The following is a 19,595-nucleotide window of genomic DNA, read 5'->3' on the forward strand; positions in this document are numbered from 1 at the left end:
GAGGGATGATTATTACTAAAATGTTTCAAACAAAAAACCACAGCCATCCAATTGTGAGAAGTAATTGACAACCTTATTAAGACATTGTTTAACTAATTGTTTTAATAATCATCTTAATATTATGCAGTTCAAAACATATGCAGCTGATAAATACAGATTGCTAAAAACGTGTTAAATACAGATATATATTTAAGAATATGATATATAGAACTGATTTACATAGTGGTTATATATTTATTTGCGTTATTGTCTTGAATTAGTTTTGTGTATAAGTGTTTGTTTTTTTATTAACAGTAACCGATTTTATTCAGTATCATGATTTCATATTTAAATGTCATAGAGTTTACATTGAAGACAGTAAGTGATTACATACATGATTTGAATATGTCTTAGAACATAATACATAGCATAATGTTATGGTAAATAATAGAGGTAAAGTTACAATATTATGGAGTATTTGGCAGTATATTGCTGTCTTCATCATTGTATCTTCATGATGATGGTGAGTAAAACCAAACAGAATGACAGGGCTCCCAGATCTTTTCCACGTTTTGATGCCCCACTTGTGCTTCCTGAAGATGTGAAACCAAACAACAAATATCAAAACCTATCTACAGCGGTATCAGTGAAGTATTTTGGTAACACATTTTACTATCAGACCAATTTATATTATGACAAAGCATATTATGTATTTTCACTGGCATGCAGGGCCCTTGTGTTTCCATGGGAGTGGAATAGTGTCACTATAACTTTGATTAGAAGTGTTACCTTGCTTTGTTGTGCTGGTGGCTGTAACCGTTGCTGCTGTTGTTGGTACATTTGGAGTTTCATTAGTAGGAAAGAAAGGGATAGAAACATTTTACACTCAAAGTGTCAATTGAACACCAACAGGTCATGTTTTGGAAGAATCTATTTTAATTTACCCTTCTCTTTATTAAATATATTGTCCTGCTGTGAAAAAGTGGCAATTTTCTGTCCTTACCCTGCTGTGTTGAAGTGTCTGTCACAGTTGCTCCAGAAGGTGCTGCTGTATTGGCTGCTGCTGTTGTTACTGATGTTACAGTGTTGGTAACTAAAACAGTAGATGAGCAAGGGAGAAGGATTCAACACAGACATCATGAGATCTTTTGAAAAATATGAAATTGGATTTTCAATAACTTTTGGAAAATTGTTACATTTAAGTTACATTAACTACTGTACATAGCAACACCTATAGTAAAAAAAAAACATTGTAAGTAGAATGTACATAGGAATTGCGGTGTAATTGAATGGTATTACGTGTATTAAGTGTAACTACAGGTAATGCTATGCAGTTAGAAGTTAATGTAAAGTGTTGCCCACTTTTTTTCCCCTTACCCTGCTGTGATGAAGTATCTGTCACAGATGCTGCCGCTGATGTTGCTGCTGATGCTGCTGCTGATCCTGCCTCTGATGGTGCTGCTGATGTTGCTGCTGATGCTGCCTCTGATGCTGCTGATGTTGCTGCTGATACTGCCTCTGATGTTGCTGCTGATGTTGCTGATGATGCTGCCTCTGATGTTGCTGCTGCTGATGTTGCTGCTGATGCTGCCTCTGATGTTGCTGCTGATGCTGCCCCTGAAGTTGCTGCTGATGTTTCTGCTGGTGTTACAGTGTCCGTAACTAAAGCAGTTGATGGACAAGGGAGAAAAACACTTAACACCAACATGACATGCATTAATAGACAAGGTAAACACATATTTCTTATTAATGTCTTTACCCTGCGGGGATGTAGCAGTTGTGTCTGTAGCTGCTGCTGTTGTGACTGTCGATGCCGGTGTTGTTTCAGCAAGATGGCTGGTTCCACCGCTCAGACCCAGGTTAAGAGTGTCAAGCTCAGCCTGGGGTTGTGCGGCTATCCATGCTTGTACAACCGTGTTGTTCTCAAACGTCTTCAGATCTTGTACGTTAGAACCCAAAAGTCCTTTTACTTCACTCACAGTCAGGTTCTGTATGTTTTAAGACAATATGAGCGAGAGAGAATAAGTAACATGTTAGGATAACCCTAAAGAAGACAGGCATAGACCAAAATATATTTTGTAGAAGGCAAGTGAAAGCAAAGCCAATACATTGGGAAGGAAAACAATACTACAGTTAAGTTCTAACCCTTGTAGTATCACTGTAGAGATGGACTCCGAGTTTGTGCTGCTACCCGGAGTAATGCAAAGTCGTGTAATCAAATAAAAAACTATACAGTTTTGCACTACTCTATGCTTATTTCCAGTGCTTTCACCCTTACCGTGACAACCTTGATGTCCAGATTTTGGAAAACAGCAATGTCCATGCTTACATTCTGAGTAGAAAGCATTCTGATATCTTGTAATGGAGCACCGCCTGCAAAACAGAAAGGGAGACTTCAGAAGGCAAAAAAACTAAGTGATGATATACAGAGAGGATGGATTTGTGTGCATGTTTTGTGGTTTCACACATTGTTGATATGGTGTGTGTAAGGTGTTGTCATACTGTTTACGTAGTAAAATCGCAACATGCAATGTATATGCATTGTATGGTCGTACACAAAATAAATTGTGTGTAACATTTGTTTGCTCATACCTAGATAGGGGCTGATGAGTTGGTAGAATACACCGGAGTTACTACGTTGTGAGATAAAGGAGGAGTTGCTGATGGTATACAAAACTCTCTTCTGTTCAGCTGAGCATGATGTCACATCTAGGGCAGCCGCATGCCTTACAATACAAAATGGAAAACTGTGTTATGTATGCATCTGGTCCTAAATATGACTTTGTAATGAGTAATTCTGAGTTGGACCGGCCAATATCTAGACTGTATTTTCTTTTATTTTACTACCATATACCCCATACAGCTCATATAATTACTAAATGGTCTATCCAACATGTTATACTTTTCATATAATACTTGATTAATTAAATGTACATTAAGCACTTAATAAAATAAAATATCCATATAATTGAATTATATCCTATCTGAACTAGTCTAAAGATAATTCCAAAATACTTACTTCAGGCTGTCTGCGGTAATAGCACTCAATACGTTGATGTCCAGAGCACAAAGGTTGGAGTCAATGGCATTTAGTTCAAAACTTCCCAAGGAGTTGCCTGGTGTGCCCAGGTATTTGGTGATAATTGCCCTACTCTAAATAGCATAAAAAGAGAGCAGTTTGAAGTACAATGAAACAAATCTAGATATAAAGAATACATTTTTAAAAGAAACCCATTTGATTCTGGCTATTAAACAATGTTTTTATTGTTTCATATTTATATTTTTAAATCTTCTAAACTTAAAGTACTGTACCTTAGTTGCTTCCCATGTACCATCAGCAGTCTTCATTAGTGCTGACAGAGTGTCAGTCTTAGTGACGTTCCATTTTGTGATGTCGTCAAGGGTGGCAATGCGAGACACTGAACCTAGCAACTGGACTTGCTCATCAGCAATGCCTGAAGGGTTACCCTATGGGACGCCAATTAAATTGTAAACACTATCCACTATTGTTTTTTTTTAAGTTCAACACAAAATATCACATTTCAATGTGAAGCTTTATACACTGTTCATGTTTTGTTACAAGTACAGTGAGCACAGAGCAGAATTATTCTCATTGTTCAATGCTGTACTGAACATACAGTACATCTACAAAGAATGAGCAACTGAAATTCAACTGAATGAAGCCAAAGAGGCATGATTGACTGATGACTCCCCATATATTGATAAATCAGTACCTGGTTTAGTTTGGCTAAGATAACTTTTTGGAAGCCATTGTCATCCACTTTCTCAGTTACAGCGGCAACGTTCTCTGTCAGCACACCAACATCCAGACAAAGGTCAAACTGGGTAACATCGTAGCCGAAGGGGAACGAGGGGTCAGCAATGGTGGTCTGGGTTATGTTGCCAGTAGTGCATCCTATTGCAAGAACAGTAAGGTTATGAACACAATATGCAATAGAGATGTTGAAAGCATTTTCTTGTACATGTTAACTCTCACAAACACACGCATACACACACTAATACAGGACACACACCTGCTCCTCGTTTGACTCTCAGTGAGGTGCACTGTGTGAACAGCTCCTTCAGTTTATTCTTTCCTGTGTTTTTCGTCCTAAGCTGAGGCATATACAACCTCAAGAAACTTCTCTTCACCCGCTGGCAAAGTAAGAATAAACCAGAACAAACATTTGTTACAATTACAGTAATTCCAACCGTTAACAACATAAAGTACATGCAATGAAATGGTGACACCTTGAGTGATTGGTTCTTAGGAAAAAGTCTGTTTAGTTGTGACTTATTACCAGTAGCCTAAATTATTATGGATAAGTGGACAGTCAATCTATTTTCTCTGTTAGACAAATGAGTAAACCTTAGGAAGGAAAACATTTGTGGTGTCTAAAATGGATGTACTTATGGATGTACTAGCATTTTGTGACATTTTAGTAAATGGTGCAAATTAGTAGCGCAGCCACTGTGTGAAGACATCTGTTTTCTTATGTTTCATATTATTACATGTATAGTTCAAGAAAACTTACAGTTGGAAAGATGTCCCATATGTTTCTAGTCAAATACAGTGGTAGGGTTCCAAGGTCATCCAAGGTTTGTTGATTCCAAGTGGAGGGTGTTCTAAAAAAACAAAGGAAATATGCATATATCTTTTCATTCAAGTATATAAATTCGAGGTAGGTTTTACCCTGGATTATGCCATCAATACAGGAATGTCTCAAGCATTTAAATAACTGTGGAAGGCTCTGAACGTTTCCTGCTTATTTTCCACCATTTGCCATTTTCTAATTATTCACTACCCTGACAAACAGTCATGAAAAGAACCAAAAGGATATTCACTTACCCATATGTTGTGTTCCCAGAGAGCAGACGTGCTTCGATGGCAGATACTTGTGTGCTTGAGAGTCCATTGCAGTTCTTGAGCTTCTCCAGGATCAGCTCATCAGAGTTCTGGATGTAGGCGCTATCCAGCATGCAGCACATGTTGCCTAACACCTCCACATTGTCTCTGCTGAGATTTAGCCCACTAATACCCTAGGGAGTCCATGAGAAACACGTGAAAACAATCCTGTCTATGCAATTATGTAGACGATCAGACTGCTGGCTAACAAAGCTGCTCTAAGTAATACAAATGTTGAACCACTTGAAATTAAAGTTTCTAATTGATGGATTTGTAGTTTGAAAAAACTACAAAAAGTCTGTGAGGACAAATCATCATCTTGCACATTTTATGTTGATAGGCTTACTTACCAAGCAGTTTTTTGCATTGTTCAAAAGAACCATGTCCTTCTTTAACAAACTGGAGAGGATGGAGAAGTCTGCAGCACCTACTGCATTAAAGTACGAACGGCATCTGCTTTTCTCCACCTTCGCATAGCTAAGATTAAGATTCAAATGAAAACAATGTCAACTTTCCAACCCTTTAATGAAACAACTATTTAACAAACAGAACTGTATTAGACACCAAGGGCGTGAGCAAGGAACCGCAAAGGCACAGCGGTACCACCTAAGGCTCTGGGCTTCAAGGTAAGGCATGTTGACAGCAATGATTGATTGCATGTTGTGGGACACATCCCCCCCAATATTCAAATCTGGTCAAAATGTCCCCCCCCCAATATATTGATCTAAAAATATAAATGAAATATAAATGTTCTACGCTACGACAGGCAACCATGCACGCTGTCCGAAATTATCATAAAAAATGTAATCATATTCATAACTAAACCTAAAAAGTTTTCAGGGGTTGACCAATGTTGACTCCATGGCTACGGCCTTGCTTGAATGAACGATCACAATTTCATATCATCAACTCCTATATACAGTATAGGCCTATATACATATTACAAATGTCATAATATAAAATAATCCTGTGCTGAGCCAAGGTAATACAGCAGACATGAGTGAGTTAACATCTTGTGTTGCAAACAACCTGAACATTTATGCAGTGAAAGCCCTTGCGATTTACATGGCATATAATAGTTCTATAAATAAATGTGCTTGGTTGAGTGATTGATGGCCTTTATTCATGTTGGGGTTTTGGTAATAAACGACATTCACTGATAAGCGACATGGTTGAAGGAGGAGTGTCACTGCTCTAATGATATATAAAGAAATATAAATTTGCTGCAAATGTTCTACTAGTTGCTGCATATACTGCTAGAGAACATACTTACTTGAAATAGAGTAGCATTTCTGAGGGGTAGTCTGTGAAGTTCTGGGAGAGGTTGTCTTCAAGTAAATTGTACATGCAGGTAAGCTGTGAAAAAGGGAGAATCCATTCAGGTCTTTGAACTATACCATATGTTTTACACAACAGGAATTTGACAGGAATGTGATGACAACAGATGCTTAAGTAGAGGATGTCCCAGTACATTCATGAGTTCGTTCAATTTAACCAGCTAAATAGCCAATGAGCCAAGCATTCCAAGCATCTGCAACTTTCCTGGGTGGAACATACAGACTTCAACAAACAGGTATGCACCACAAGAGTAACACATTCAGAAGACCCCTTCTAAAGCACAGCAACTGTGCACGCAGAAGTTGGATGTTGATTCGATTTGATAATCTCAATAGTTAGTCAATGTGAATCATTTAACCAATTTGGTTATTTAGTATAAGGAACCCCTAATTTTATGGAGACTCTTTGGTGACAAGATCTAAAGCATGCACAGCCTTCTATCACAAAGAATGGCCTTTCTATTTAGTTTGTAATGTAATACTGAAATATTTTTCGGGGAAACTTTTCTGGGGGGCTGTTCCTTCTTTTGTGCTACACTATTCTACTTTTATCAAACATCTTTCCAAACTAGAGAAGGTTTCCTTTCAAACAGTATTAGAAGCATTGCCTTACTTCAGGTCCTGAGCTATAAGCGTTTACATTGGGGCATGAAACTTTGGGCCGAAATTCACATTCAGGCACTTATCTTTAGGAGGAGGAAATTGGAACAATCTTATAACCATATACACCATGTAATTTATTTGTAATTGCAAATCCGTTTCAAATCCACTGGGATGGATGAACTATACACCACACCTTTCAGACATTTAAGATTGTTTGCTGTGCTACTAACCTGTGTTTCCTTTAGAACCACCTTTTTCCTCCTAAACCTGGATCTGCAGGCCTTCACTAGCTGCTGAATTTTGGTGATTTTCAAATTCTGCACCGACGTGCATGTGAACCCTTGTAGCAAGGAGGGTGAGAGCCTGGTTGGGGAAAAAAGATGAAGGGTTGATAACTAGTAACTAACGTTCATATTTGTTACTAGTTTATATCAATATTTATTTTTAAATAAGTAAACAAATTGATAACTTACTCCTCTGGATCTATGTTTGCGCTGGCCACTGATCCGTAAAAGATGACAGCCTAGGAAAAAGTGTTATAAATAGCGTTTTTACAATTATATATCTGAACCAATGTTATTCTGGTAACAAATTGATTACAAAGTAGTGGTGGTCATAGATTAATTTTTTTAATCTGGATTAATCTCACTGTAATCTTGGCGTTAATCTAGAATAATCTTGATTAAAATGGCTAATTTGAATTCCGCCGAAGGCATTCAGAATATGTGTGCTACCCAAATAATGACTAAAAGTAAGTCTTTGAGAACGGGTTTCTCAAGCCAGGTGGCGCATTAGACCAGGAGCTCATCTCCTGTTTCCAAAATGCATCACAAACTGCTTGAGAAAGCTGTTCTACTATGATAATTGGTGATGAAAATAAATTATGTTCAATAAGATGTAGCTACAGCTGTGCTGACGGGCTTGCCTCGGTTGCACTCAAACATCGTAGTTTGACGACGACTCTTCCCCTGCGCTACATCAGTGCTTGGCCCGGCATCTTCCGCATTAGCTAAGGGATGCTTTGCGTTTAGGTGGTATTTGAGACTGGAAGAACTCCTACAGTAAACGAATTCCGCATAGCACAAGGTGCAAACAACCTTAGTCTTGTCGAGGTTTCCATTGGGAAGCTTCTTAAAAATACATTTTCCCTGAAGCAAACCAGGCGGCTTCATAGCTGCATCCATGTTAGCACGTCACGTTTGATGTGATAATTTCATACACAAGGCATACACACAGGTTCGAAGACTCGTTCTCGCCCCCTACAGTGCAATTCGGCTAGGTATACATCCGCGCTAAAATATCAAGGTGAAAGTCATCATAGTTTGCGTAGTATAGACCCAGCTCCCAACCCAACTTTGAGAATAGATTAACGGCGATATTTTTTTTTATCGCCGATAAGAGTCGCAGCGCGTTAACGCGCGTTAACGCCGATAACGGCCCACCACTATTACAAAGATAACGGAACTGTTGGGACACTGTGGTATAACGCAGGGCAAAACAGCTACTTAAGTTCATGCATTAGGAAAGACGCACACTCCTTGTCTAGGATGTTAGAACTATCCCTGCATCAGTAAACAACACAGCATCTCACCTGCTCTTGTTTCCAAGTTTTTTGGTTGACAACCTGCACATCAATAGTTTCCTGAGAGAATGTCAGAAGTGTCCTGGGTATTTCTGTTGCCAGTTCATCAGGGATGTTCATCATTAAAACATCCACACTTTGGTTGATGGAGATGATCTATCCAAAAACAACAGAGAAAGATAAATAAAAGTGTCATCTATTGCATACTTGTTATCAGTTAGAGCCAGAGCAAAATGATTTATGAGGTGTTTATTGACAATTACGTGTACAAGGCTCTCATGTTTATCCTTAAGTAAAAATGTTACCTTTTCAACATATGTCTGCTGCACAATTGATGGAGCTGCCAGAATGTTGGTGACAAAAGTTGTGCTCTTGGAAGCAATCAGGAGTTCACTAGTAGATATAGTTGAAATAGTTGCAGAGGGAACGCCTTCAATCAGCGTGCCCAATGAAATCAGTGAGAATGCATTGTTAATCTGTTGTAAAAAAATAAAGGAAAAGAAAAGGCACTTAACTACAATTTTATATCATTGGGGCATCCAAGTGAATATATTACTCTTAAATAATGTCACAACTAGACAACCGTAATTCATATACAAAATGTACCAATATGACAAAGGTGGCAGTGTGCTAATACTTATGAGTATTGTATTGGTTGTAACTATTAATGGCAACTATTGTAGAAATAGTTTTCAAAGAAATTCAACTGCTTAATGTGTCTCTGAAGAATATTTGTTGAATTACTCAAATGGAAAAACAAATAGTAAGTGAATTAAAGTGTCAGTGCCTAGTAAATAAGTAGTGGTAACGATAGTACAATGCAATATCTAGCCAGGCTACAGAGCCCTCACCTGGTAGCCTCCACTTATAATGGTCTGAATCAATGTGCTGGCCTGGCCCATGTTCCAGCCACTCAGGGAGCTAAGTGAAGACAGAGAGGACACAAGAACGGAGGAAGAGACAGAAGAGATCTGGGTGGTGGTCAGCCCTGTGATGGAGCTCCCCAAAGTGACTATGGTGCTCTGAGTGATGGTTTGGAAGTTTGTTGCCAATGCAGCAGAGATCTGTGTTAACAAAGACAGGCAAATATGTTGGTTAAAGGATAACTAATATACTGGTACAGCATATTACATGTATATTCAAATGTAATTAATATTAACATAGAAATGAACTGTAATAATGTGTTATATATTTTGTTTGACCCATTATATCACTATCAAATTACATTTTAAGATGAAGAAATAAATAAAAATTGTATTTTCCGATTCCTACTTGATATCTTCCCCCCCAAAAAAGGAATAACAACGGTCATTCAGAGGTCATAATTTGGACACACTTGTACCTGAGGATCTTGAGTTCCATTGCAAAACTGGAGGAGGAGATCCAGGATTGTTGAACTGGCTTTCTCGCTTAGTGAGATGTAGGCAGAGCTTGGAACATCACACAGGAAGAAGCCAGGAAGTCTGGAAAAAAAACGAAACAAAATTAACTCATTATGGTAGTGTTATGTATGTTATATATTAATTTTGCCCTCTTCTACAAAATCATTGCCGCCGTTCTATCAGAATTCTATGAAACTAGTGCACAGTGCCTTGAGGCAGTCAGTGATTAAGATGCCAGTGAAACACAAATACAGATTATTTGGTAAACTTTGGTGATAAAATTGGTGGCACTCCTGGAATTCCTGGAATTATAGATAGGGCACAGTGCCCGCGATGTTGTCGGTGACACAGACAGATTTCTGGAATAATAGATATATAGTTCAGTGCCCGTGATGCAGCTGGTGATGACATTTCTTCTCAGTGCTTTTGGTACCTATATTTCTCAGATCACAATTGAAATTCTCTGTGATCTCTGAAGTAGCCTTCTTGTTCAACCACCACATCTATTGTAGTCAAATAGCTGTTCAACATTCATGCAAATGATTATGTAGCCTTCATTTGTCTGCTGTTTCCTACGTTATAAATTGCTTATGTTATGTTAATACAAATTTACTTTATTGGTTCTCTGTTAAATTGTCTACCAACACAAACATCTAAACATTTAGTTCATAACAGAATTAATTACATGCACAATGGTTGAGCCAGTTGTCATAATTGTAGGCCTAATTCACCAACGCTTGTACATTTGCAATGTGTTAGCAGTGTTGACAACAGTAAACACTAGTGCTGTCAAACGATTAAAATATTTAATCGCGATTAATCGCATTAATGTCATTGTTAACTCTCGATTAATCGCAATTAATCGCACATTTTTATCTATTGTAAATGTCCCTTGATTTTTTTTGTCCCATAATTTTTTCTAATTTTAATGCTCTTATCAACATGGAAAAGTGGATTGGATTGCTTGGTGCAAATGTTTTTTTTAAATTGAAAACAACATTGCAATCTCCTTGCTTTGACGAGGGGGCGGAGAATTCGCATCAGCTGTGTGCTTGGCCATCAAGTGGTATTTCTGACTGGACGTGCTGCGATGATAGCTCAGTTCACAACGACAAAACACACAGATCACTTTGGTCTTGTCAATGGAACCATTTGGCAACTTTTTAAAAGTAAACTTTCCATTCAGAATCTTATTGGCATCCATTTCGGCGTCTTGCGCTCGCCATCCACTCAAAACGTAACGTTAGCCTACTACTCTTTAGCCGGCTCGCAAGCCCAAGTGTGTGCGGCGTGCCTGTTGTTTTGTTTCCTGTCTAGCTAGATCTGGTGTGGTTTTGTAGTTTTTCTAATGTCAGTAGTTGTTGCAACCATAGACATAGGCGCGAGAAATGCGGCCGCCATCTTGGACAGGGCAAATTCCTAGTTGCGTAGCATCAGAATAAACAAGATGCCAGCACTGTGCAGCATATTCCTGCTCAAATCGGCGGACAATCGCAAAACAGGGCTCGGGGATTACTTTTCACAAGTAAGATTTAACATTACCATACTTTTGGTTGTATTTTGTGAAAAGAATAACCATGTCCTGTATCATAGCTACATGTATGACCTTTGCATGTGCCCCAGCCAAACTGATTACACTGACTGGAATGGTTGCCCGTTCCAAGATGGCGGCCCCGCGGCTCGTTAGCGCCAGTAGGCAGTAGCGGTCGATGCGGCGTCTACTCTTTATTATGTCTATGGTTGTAACAGCATGTGAAAAAAACTACAAAGTTTGCTAGGCCAAAAAGAAGGTTAATCTCGCGATACAAAAAATTTACGCTGTTAAAATGGGTTTGCGTTAATGCCGTTAATAACGCGTTTAACTGACAGCACTAGTAAACACATTAATTTATAAAACAATTCACTGATTTTCCAGTAGCTCAGTGAGTTTTGAAATGTATATACTCTTAATGCACATATACGTATTCACCTACCCTTCATTGTAAAATTGTAAAATTGTATTTATTTACCAAAAAAAAATTATATGTCATCTTTGCTATGATGTAGTATTAATTCATGCTATGTGTGTGCTTTGTAATATGTTTCCACTTCACATTCTCCAGAAGTGTGCCCGATCATCTAATTTCAGAGAGGTTAGGGAAGAATTTTAAGAAATGAATGTAACACTACTGATTCTCAAATGTAACGTTATTTGACGTTTGACAGGCAGTAGTGGAGGCGAGTGTGGCAGGAGAGCAGAGTGGAGCAGAAGAGGTAAGAATAAGATGAGTGGAGGAGGAGAGGAAAGTAAAGAAGGACAGGAAAGAGGAGAGGAGACAAGGCACAGGCTATCAGGTGACCCTAAATACGCCCCCATCTTCAAATGAATCGTCGTTATCTGGCTCCCACTGAGCTTGATAACAACCTATTCATTTGAATCAGGTGTGTTGGAGCAGGGACACATCTAAAACATTCAAGACAGGGTTGAACACCCCTGCTTTAAACCTTCATTGCAAAACAGTGTATTGAAAAAAGAAGTTGTGACATTAATGTAGTCTAGTTTTATCTAAAATCATACAGTTTTTTATGTTTAACTACTTTAAAAAGATATATATTTCACTGAGGAGGATCGTCCTCCCCTGAGGAGCCTCCAGTGATGTAGAGGTAGTACAGCTACTACCAATATCATTAAAGCTCCGAGGCATACTTACTGTAGAGGATTGAAAGTGGGGTTTTGTATGTAGAGCTGGGTTATGTAGTAGGCAGTCACATTCCTTGCTATGACCGTATTGTTGAAGAGCTCAATATTGGCCTTGTTCTCCAAGAACACAGAGATCTTCAAACACACACGTATAGACAAGTGAGTATCGCAACACAAACAAGGACGGACAGACATGCACACACACTCTAACTTAATTGCAAGAGAAAAGGGTTGTAATGATGACAACAACAGTATGCAGCCAAAAGATGCCTCTCTTAAAAACTTGCATCTTGAAATATTAGATAGAATGTTTTAAGTGACATACTTTACTGGAAGGCACAAAGGAGTTGAGGTCACTCAGCGAGATGTAAGTCACAAATGTGCCGATGTAATTCACAAACCAGTCAGTAGAGTTGAGCTCAGAATTGGAAGCATTGTAGCACTTAGGTGAGGAACCTTATGGAGAACAAATAAAAGAGCAAATGTTAACAAATGCCTTGACACATTTTTGTATACATACAAAATACAATACGTCTTATAAAACCAAGGCTAGTAGAATTGACTTGTTTTCAGGGGAAGAGAAAAACTCTGCAATAAAGCTTCTTGTTAGTGGTCTGGAAAAGAAATCGAACCCTAAAGGTTTCTGACTATAAAATGGTAAATGTGCATCCATGTGAAATTGTGTTGTGTGCCACGTTTTGGGGGCTGGATTAGATGATTATAAATACATATTTTCTCTTACCATTGTTCAAGTAAGTTTTAATTGTGAGATACACATCACTCTTTTCAAAATCTGAATTGTTGAAGGTATAATTGCTGCCCAGGACTGAGACTCTGGGGAAAAACAAAGGTAACAAATGAACTTCGAAGATCAATTCTATCACTAAAACAATTAATTACATGTTTCTATTTTGACAGTACTAAATTCCAACCGGTACTGGGCCATGCTAACATGAGATAAAGAGAAGAGCTTTATATGCCATATAGACAAATTGTATAGGCACACTGCATACATCTTATCTTCTTAGCATATTTTTAAATGCAGATTTACAAGAAAGTGGTTCTCAAGGAAAATTAAGGGAGCCTTCTGCTGATTGTGGTATTCTCACTCAGTCAATGACATGACGAGGCTCTTACAGTTTTTGGAATGAAAGGCATGTGGCATTCTGCACTTCCGATGAGCTGATGAGGCTCTTGGTGAGGAACATCATGTAGCTCGTAAGTCGGTCAAACCAGGCATTGACCTCTGACCAAGTGTTGGTGCGTAGGACTTTTCTCCACACACAAGGAAATATTGCCTTCTTTGTATCCATGGGGATATCCTCCTGAAAATGAATCACAAATATAAAAGACATTGCATACTGTACACCCAGTAAGCTTTATAGCACAAGTTTTTGCAACTTTGCCATGACTGCTTTTATACTGAGGTGAGTTGACTAATTTATACACTACAGTACAAACAGGTGCAAAATAACAATACAATATACTGTATAAGTCAATCTAAAATCCCATGACTACATTTTAAAAAGTGATCTCTTGTCCTTTGGAAAAGTCATGAATTATTACACAAGGCTCTAAATAAAATAACAGCCTTGATTCCAGTAAACATTAGTAACATTTGAATGCAGTACATTCTAGATGAAGTTGAAAGATTTACCATATCAAGAAAACTAAGGGTGCCTTTGTAGTTGTTAAGTATGATGCAGATACTCGAGTCGTTGCCAGTTACTTTGGGCTGACTGAGCAACCGATTCAGCTCAGTTAAAGTGATAGAGTTCAGGAGCTGAAATACAAGGGATCAACCAATGGATATACAAACTGGTCAGTCAAAGAAGGGAGAAAAATAAACACTGTTGCAGATACGCATCATTCATTGATCATTCAAAACAAATATCTTAGCAAAGCAAAGATTCAATTGAAAAAAGACCATAACACAAAATAAACATTATATTATGTGCTTCCTCAAATATTACCTCAGATTGACGATTGCTTGGCATAAGAGACAAAAATGTGGACAGATCAGGGAATCCAAAGCTGAGGAAGGATCCCCTCAGAAATGAGTAGAAGCTTCCATTGACGTAGCATCTGAGCTGTGTTGGTTCTATGATTAATTTGCAAATGTCAGTTTCAGTTTTCCGAAACCGGTGTGATAACAGATTATTATATCTTTGAGCAAAAAACTAATTTAAGTTCTGTATCCTACATATTTTTTTACCCACGCCTACCTATGGTTGTTAGATAGAAAGATTAGAATGCAAACCTTGCAGGAGGAGAAGCATACTCTCATAGATTTCCCTCTGTATCGTATCATTCAGTGTTGAGCGCAGTGTGTCCAATACTTCAATTCTAAATAATAAGAAATTACAATGAATTCTTCCTAAAGAGTTTATTAAAGTTAAAAAAATCTAAATCAAATGTATGTGACAGATATACTGAAAATATAGCATTGTTTATTTAGATATTGTTGAAACCTGTAAAACAGGCAAATACCTGTCCTTCTCAAAAGTTGAGAAGGACCATTTTGAGTGAGGAAAAGAAGGGTAAAATTACTCAAAGTTGTACTTCTCAACATTTTTTTAAAGGAAAGAAAAAGGTGCAGTGGTCTCTTAATTTTTTCCAAAGCTGGTATTTTCCTTTTTTTCCTACCGACTAATATAAACCATACAAGTATCACATTTGTATTCTTTATTTATGGATAATATTACAATTCCTCAGAGGTATTCATCTTTACTTACGCCTCATGACTGTTGTTGCAGCTTCTAGCCTTTAGTATGTTAAAGAATGGCATCACTTGGCTGGCTGAGAGTTTCGACAGGAGGGGGTTCAGCCGAACTCTGAGCCAAACCAGGAACTCTGTGTCATTAATGGTGGAGGATGACAGGTTCCCTCGCTCCAACACCGCTTGTACGAAGGCTGATTTGACCTCTCCCGTGTAGTTGACTTTGTGCTCCTGATGGACATGACAGTGGTATCAATAAAGTTAAAAAGAGCAGGATTTAGTCAATGGCGCTCAACATAAAAAGCAAAGGCAAAAGGCATTGTATGGTTAATGTGATTGATTGCTTCTTTTCTAACATATTTTTCAACAATTAGCTATCCCACCAACAGAAATAATTTTATGGGAAATATAATTTGCTGACAGGCAGACCTATTGTACACAAGTTGTTGTTTTGCACCTGAATCGTTGGTGAGAGTATGTCAAAGAAGGGGCCAAATTCAAGTGGACTGATGGCTGCCATTATCTTGTGGACATTTTCAACACTTTTCAGTTGTACAGAAACAGTGGCAAGCTGGGCCAACTGGATGTAAGTGAGGAGGTTGGCTGCTTCCACCTGTCAATTGAAAACAAAGTGTTTGAAATATACTTTGCATTCCAATTAAAGGTTCAAAATATTAGTTGTTTTCAGGACTTACTCCATTAAAGTCATTCTTCAGGCTCACAAAGTCGGCATATGAGGCATAAGTTCTAAACTGTCCAAAGTTCTTTTGAAGCCAGTCTCTATCATCTATCACAGACTCAATGCAGGAGAGGCCTTAAGGAAATCAAATATAGAACATTTATATTTAATTACATTATATTTCTAACACATGAAAAGGAAAAGACACCGACCATAAAATGAACTATTACTTCTTAGGTAGACTTCTTACTATCATAAGAATGTCAATTTTGGGGCTAAATTAAGTTACCTTTGCTTGATTGCTCTCTTAGATACTCCTTACTGAAGATGAAGACCAGTTCAGGCTGCTTCACTGAGAGGCGAGTAAACACGTTGTCACATCCCTTTACACTGTTCGATGAACAAAGTACAAAATCATTCACACAGATAATACGTTTATGTTCTCTCATGGAGAAATGTTAGGCTATATTGAATGCAGAAACAACATTCAAAATTTCATAGATGCAGAATTGTAACTCACATTTCATGGTAGGAGCCACAGCTGATATTTTTGGGAATTGAAGCAAATGTCTCTGAATTGATGCTAGGCAGAAGCAAAACGAGATAAACCTGGAACCACAGCTTGAATTCCTCTGTATTCAGAGTGTTTAATTTAGGGGCGAGTGCTGTCAGCGTCATGTTGAAGATAATGTCTCTCACTTTTGGGTCCATTGTTGTCAGGTTTTGCTGTAAAATATTACAATAATGCATTAGGAGGTGCCTTGTAAAACTAGATATGTGCATTATTGAGCACTCTCTTGATAAAATATGTTTAACTGTGGTGCAAGGGTTGCCAACATGTTGCCTTGTCATTACCAATGGTAGCACATAACCAGGGTTCAACTGAGGTGGGGTTGATGGGGTCCGAGACCCTCCTTAAATCTTTAGGGACACCCCATATTAGTTTTTTTTGTTTTTGTTTAAAGGGTCCCACAAAATGTATTTCAACGCTCATTAAATGTATCAATAATCATTGTGAAAAGTATATGTGTTTATGGACGCTTATTAATTTGCAGCAATGTTTATTTATTCCCTGGCCTGAGGCTGTGGTCATGGCAGCATTTCCTATTCAGTATCACAGGTGGAGCTGAAGGTGGCAAACCGAAAATTACCTAATAGCTTTCTTACTGAAATCGACTACACGGAATTGTACCGTGAATGAAAATCCTTTGTGCTCAAATTATGTGAGTACATAAAGTGCTCAGATAATTTTATCTCTCTATAATTGCTTATAGTACAATATTAGCTGATCCACTATCAGACATTGAATTTAACATACTAGACACACAAAGTTATGGTTAGAAAAGTAACTTTGCCAACGTTACTTGTTAGTTAGTTGGGCAGTATTAAATCCAAATTAGATGCTAGTGAAGTAACAGCAGGCCTAGCAGTTACTGTAGCTATAGTCACCAGACTCATTTGTCATGTGTTTAAGGACTACTGAACTACCAGCTACTGCTGGTGCAGATGTGGAAAATGGCTGAATAGATGTAGCCAATTGAATTGCTCTGGCTTGATGCAATTTTCAGGAGTGAATATGAAGTAGGCTAATCTTAAGATATTTTTACAAATGTTTTAATTACAAATTCCAAGATTTTAGAACATTAAAAAGTGGCAAAGATACCAATAAGGTAGCAATTTTAAAATAAATGTTAAAGTCATAGGTCATTTCAAACCCTGCACACCACTATTAACAGCTTTGCCACCATATTATTGACCATTGTGAGAAATATAGTGATTAAAATAACTAAAACAAACCTTAGCAGCACCCTGCACAAACCCTTCATAGAAGGAATCAAGCTGAGCCAAACTTGATGTCGCAATGAGTTGTTGGAAAACCACTCTCACAAGTGTTTCATTTCCCAGATTGGTGGGCTCCACAATCAACTCAGCTTTCTGGTTTGGCGAGAGGAAGTCTAGAACTGATGTCTAAAAGAAGGATAGAAAACATCAGTTTTATTAATATTCAACAAAAATATACTCTGAAAATAAAATTCAGTCCAAACTGCAATGATTAAAATATCCCAATCTAGCGCAATATTTTTGAAAAATAAACAAGCCTGTGTGTTTTAGACAAACTGCATATTTGTCATGTGAATTGCTTAAGCCCAAGATATGAAGGAAATGTATATTATGCTTGTCCTAGCTTGCACCTTGAAATAAATGTGACTATGCAAAATGTACCTGAGGTGACAAGAGAAACATTGATGCTTTTTGACAGCTGTGGCAATAAGAGTGCTATCAAGATAGCGCAGCTAATACTATATGCAATGTCAAACCATTAACATCATGTCCACCAATTGTAAGAAATAAATAAATAACATTGTCGTAAATGGTAAATGGACTGCATTTAATAGCTCTTTCATATACTGTAGCAGCACCCAAAGCTTTTTACATTTAGTCTCTCATTCACTCATTCATACATTGACGGTGTTGTAGAAAAGAAAACATGTATATATTACCCCTGTGATGTTTAAAGCTTGTAGATCAGAATAGGTTGTGTACTGAGAGAATGGACCCAAGTTGATGACAAGCCAGTCAGCATCATCTTGGATGTCTATTCTGCAAGCTGGAAGATTTTTAAATCAGAAAATGTTTATTTAGTTACTGAATGTCACTTAAAATGTAATGATTACTGAAACTAATGGAAGTTGGAACATAAATACATGGAAATGTAGCAATTGCGTTGTAAACACGTAATAAATTACACAGTACACAGTACTGTGATCATGCACCTGGAACATTATTCTGTCCAGCATATGTTCTAAGGTATGCCACAAGTCCCAGAGCGAGCTCATGCTTTTTGGAAGGCGTCATTTTGTAGAGGGTCTTGCTTAATCCTTTAACTCTGAAAACATCAAACAAATTCAGAGTAATCAATGACCTATTATTAAGGATTAAGTATTAAATATGTACAAATATGTATATAAAACTTTAAAGATGATTTACACAAATTTGTTTTTACAAATGTTTTTACATTTGGAAATAACAGAATGAAAATGACTGCTTTCAGCAACAAATACACTTTGTTATCTATTCTAGTGCAAAAATATACATACAATCATTTGTGTGGAGTAAGTAATATGTACATTTTTCACGATTGCACGTTGTTATGGAAATAAATCTCTGCAGTCAAAAAGTAGGACCATGGTCTTACAATTAAATATTTGTAAGGTCTCATAGAATGCACAATTAATTGCATTTTCAGGTACTTAATTCAGAAAACAATGTGAAGGGATGCTGAATGTATATACTCACATCACTCGGTAGTTGGTGCAGTTGACGCTTGAAGTTGCATTGGTCAGCATCTCTGCAGTGACACTGGGGAGGATAGGAGTCAGCTTCACATCGAACCACTCCAACCAGTCTGCTCTTTCAAACAGCGGGAAGTGAGGGCTGATGATGACGAAGGTCCAATTCATCACAATATCTCTCACGGATGGCTGGATGTCAGGTATCTGTGTAAACATAACATGAGAGGTCGTGAAATCGTCACTCCTCTCCATTATGGCATTTGGCCAAGGTTTTCTGCCAGCAGCCAATCAGCTTTTCCTTTGTGCTTCTTAGTAAATCTACAAGGGGAGGGCGTTGTAGTTTCCCAGGTGCACGGATTAAACGCGTGGATTTAGCTTTCGGTACCAAAGCGGATCGGCATACCTGTCCGTCTGAGGTCAGTTGAGTCAGGAACT

At 37.9% G+C, this 19,595-nt stretch overlaps 1 protein-coding gene across 1 annotated transcript; it reads right to left on the reverse strand.

Moving 5' to 3' along the window:
- Window positions 1–84: 84 nt before the first annotated feature.
- Window positions 85–19,243, reverse strand: LOC134012800 (serine-rich adhesin for platelets-like). Its single transcript, XM_062452397.1, has 37 exons — window positions 19,165–19,243; window positions 18,642–18,754; window positions 18,369–18,475; window positions 17,665–17,835; window positions 16,388–16,593; window positions 16,157–16,257; window positions 15,884–16,002; window positions 15,646–15,801; window positions 15,205–15,419; window positions 14,730–14,815; window positions 14,443–14,570; window positions 14,127–14,252; window positions 13,607–13,794; window positions 13,212–13,303; window positions 12,795–12,925; window positions 12,480–12,604; window positions 9,750–9,870; window positions 9,259–9,471; window positions 8,713–8,883; window positions 8,417–8,563; window positions 7,299–7,348; window positions 7,056–7,188; window positions 6,159–6,241; window positions 5,236–5,362; window positions 4,829–5,019; window positions 4,515–4,605; window positions 4,014–4,134; window positions 3,714–3,895; window positions 3,292–3,447; window positions 2,999–3,132; window positions 2,572–2,705; window positions 2,258–2,352; window positions 1,739–1,967; window positions 1,357–1,641; window positions 983–1,072; window positions 769–804; window positions 85–572 (listed from the first exon to the last, which is right to left on the reverse strand). The coding sequence occupies exons 1-37, from the start codon at window positions 19,212–19,214 to the stop codon at window positions 481–483; spliced, it is 4,995 nt and encodes a 1,664-aa protein (XP_062308381.1). The 5' UTR covers window positions 19,215–19,243; the 3' UTR covers window positions 85–480.
- Window positions 19,244–19,595: the final 352 nt, after the last annotated feature.

The sequence above is a fragment of the Osmerus eperlanus genome, chromosome 26, assembly GCF_963692335.1.
Source record: "Osmerus eperlanus chromosome 26, fOsmEpe2.1, whole genome shotgun sequence".
In the NCBI taxonomy this organism is placed as follows: Eukaryota; Metazoa; Chordata; class Actinopteri; order Osmeriformes; family Osmeridae; genus Osmerus; species Osmerus eperlanus.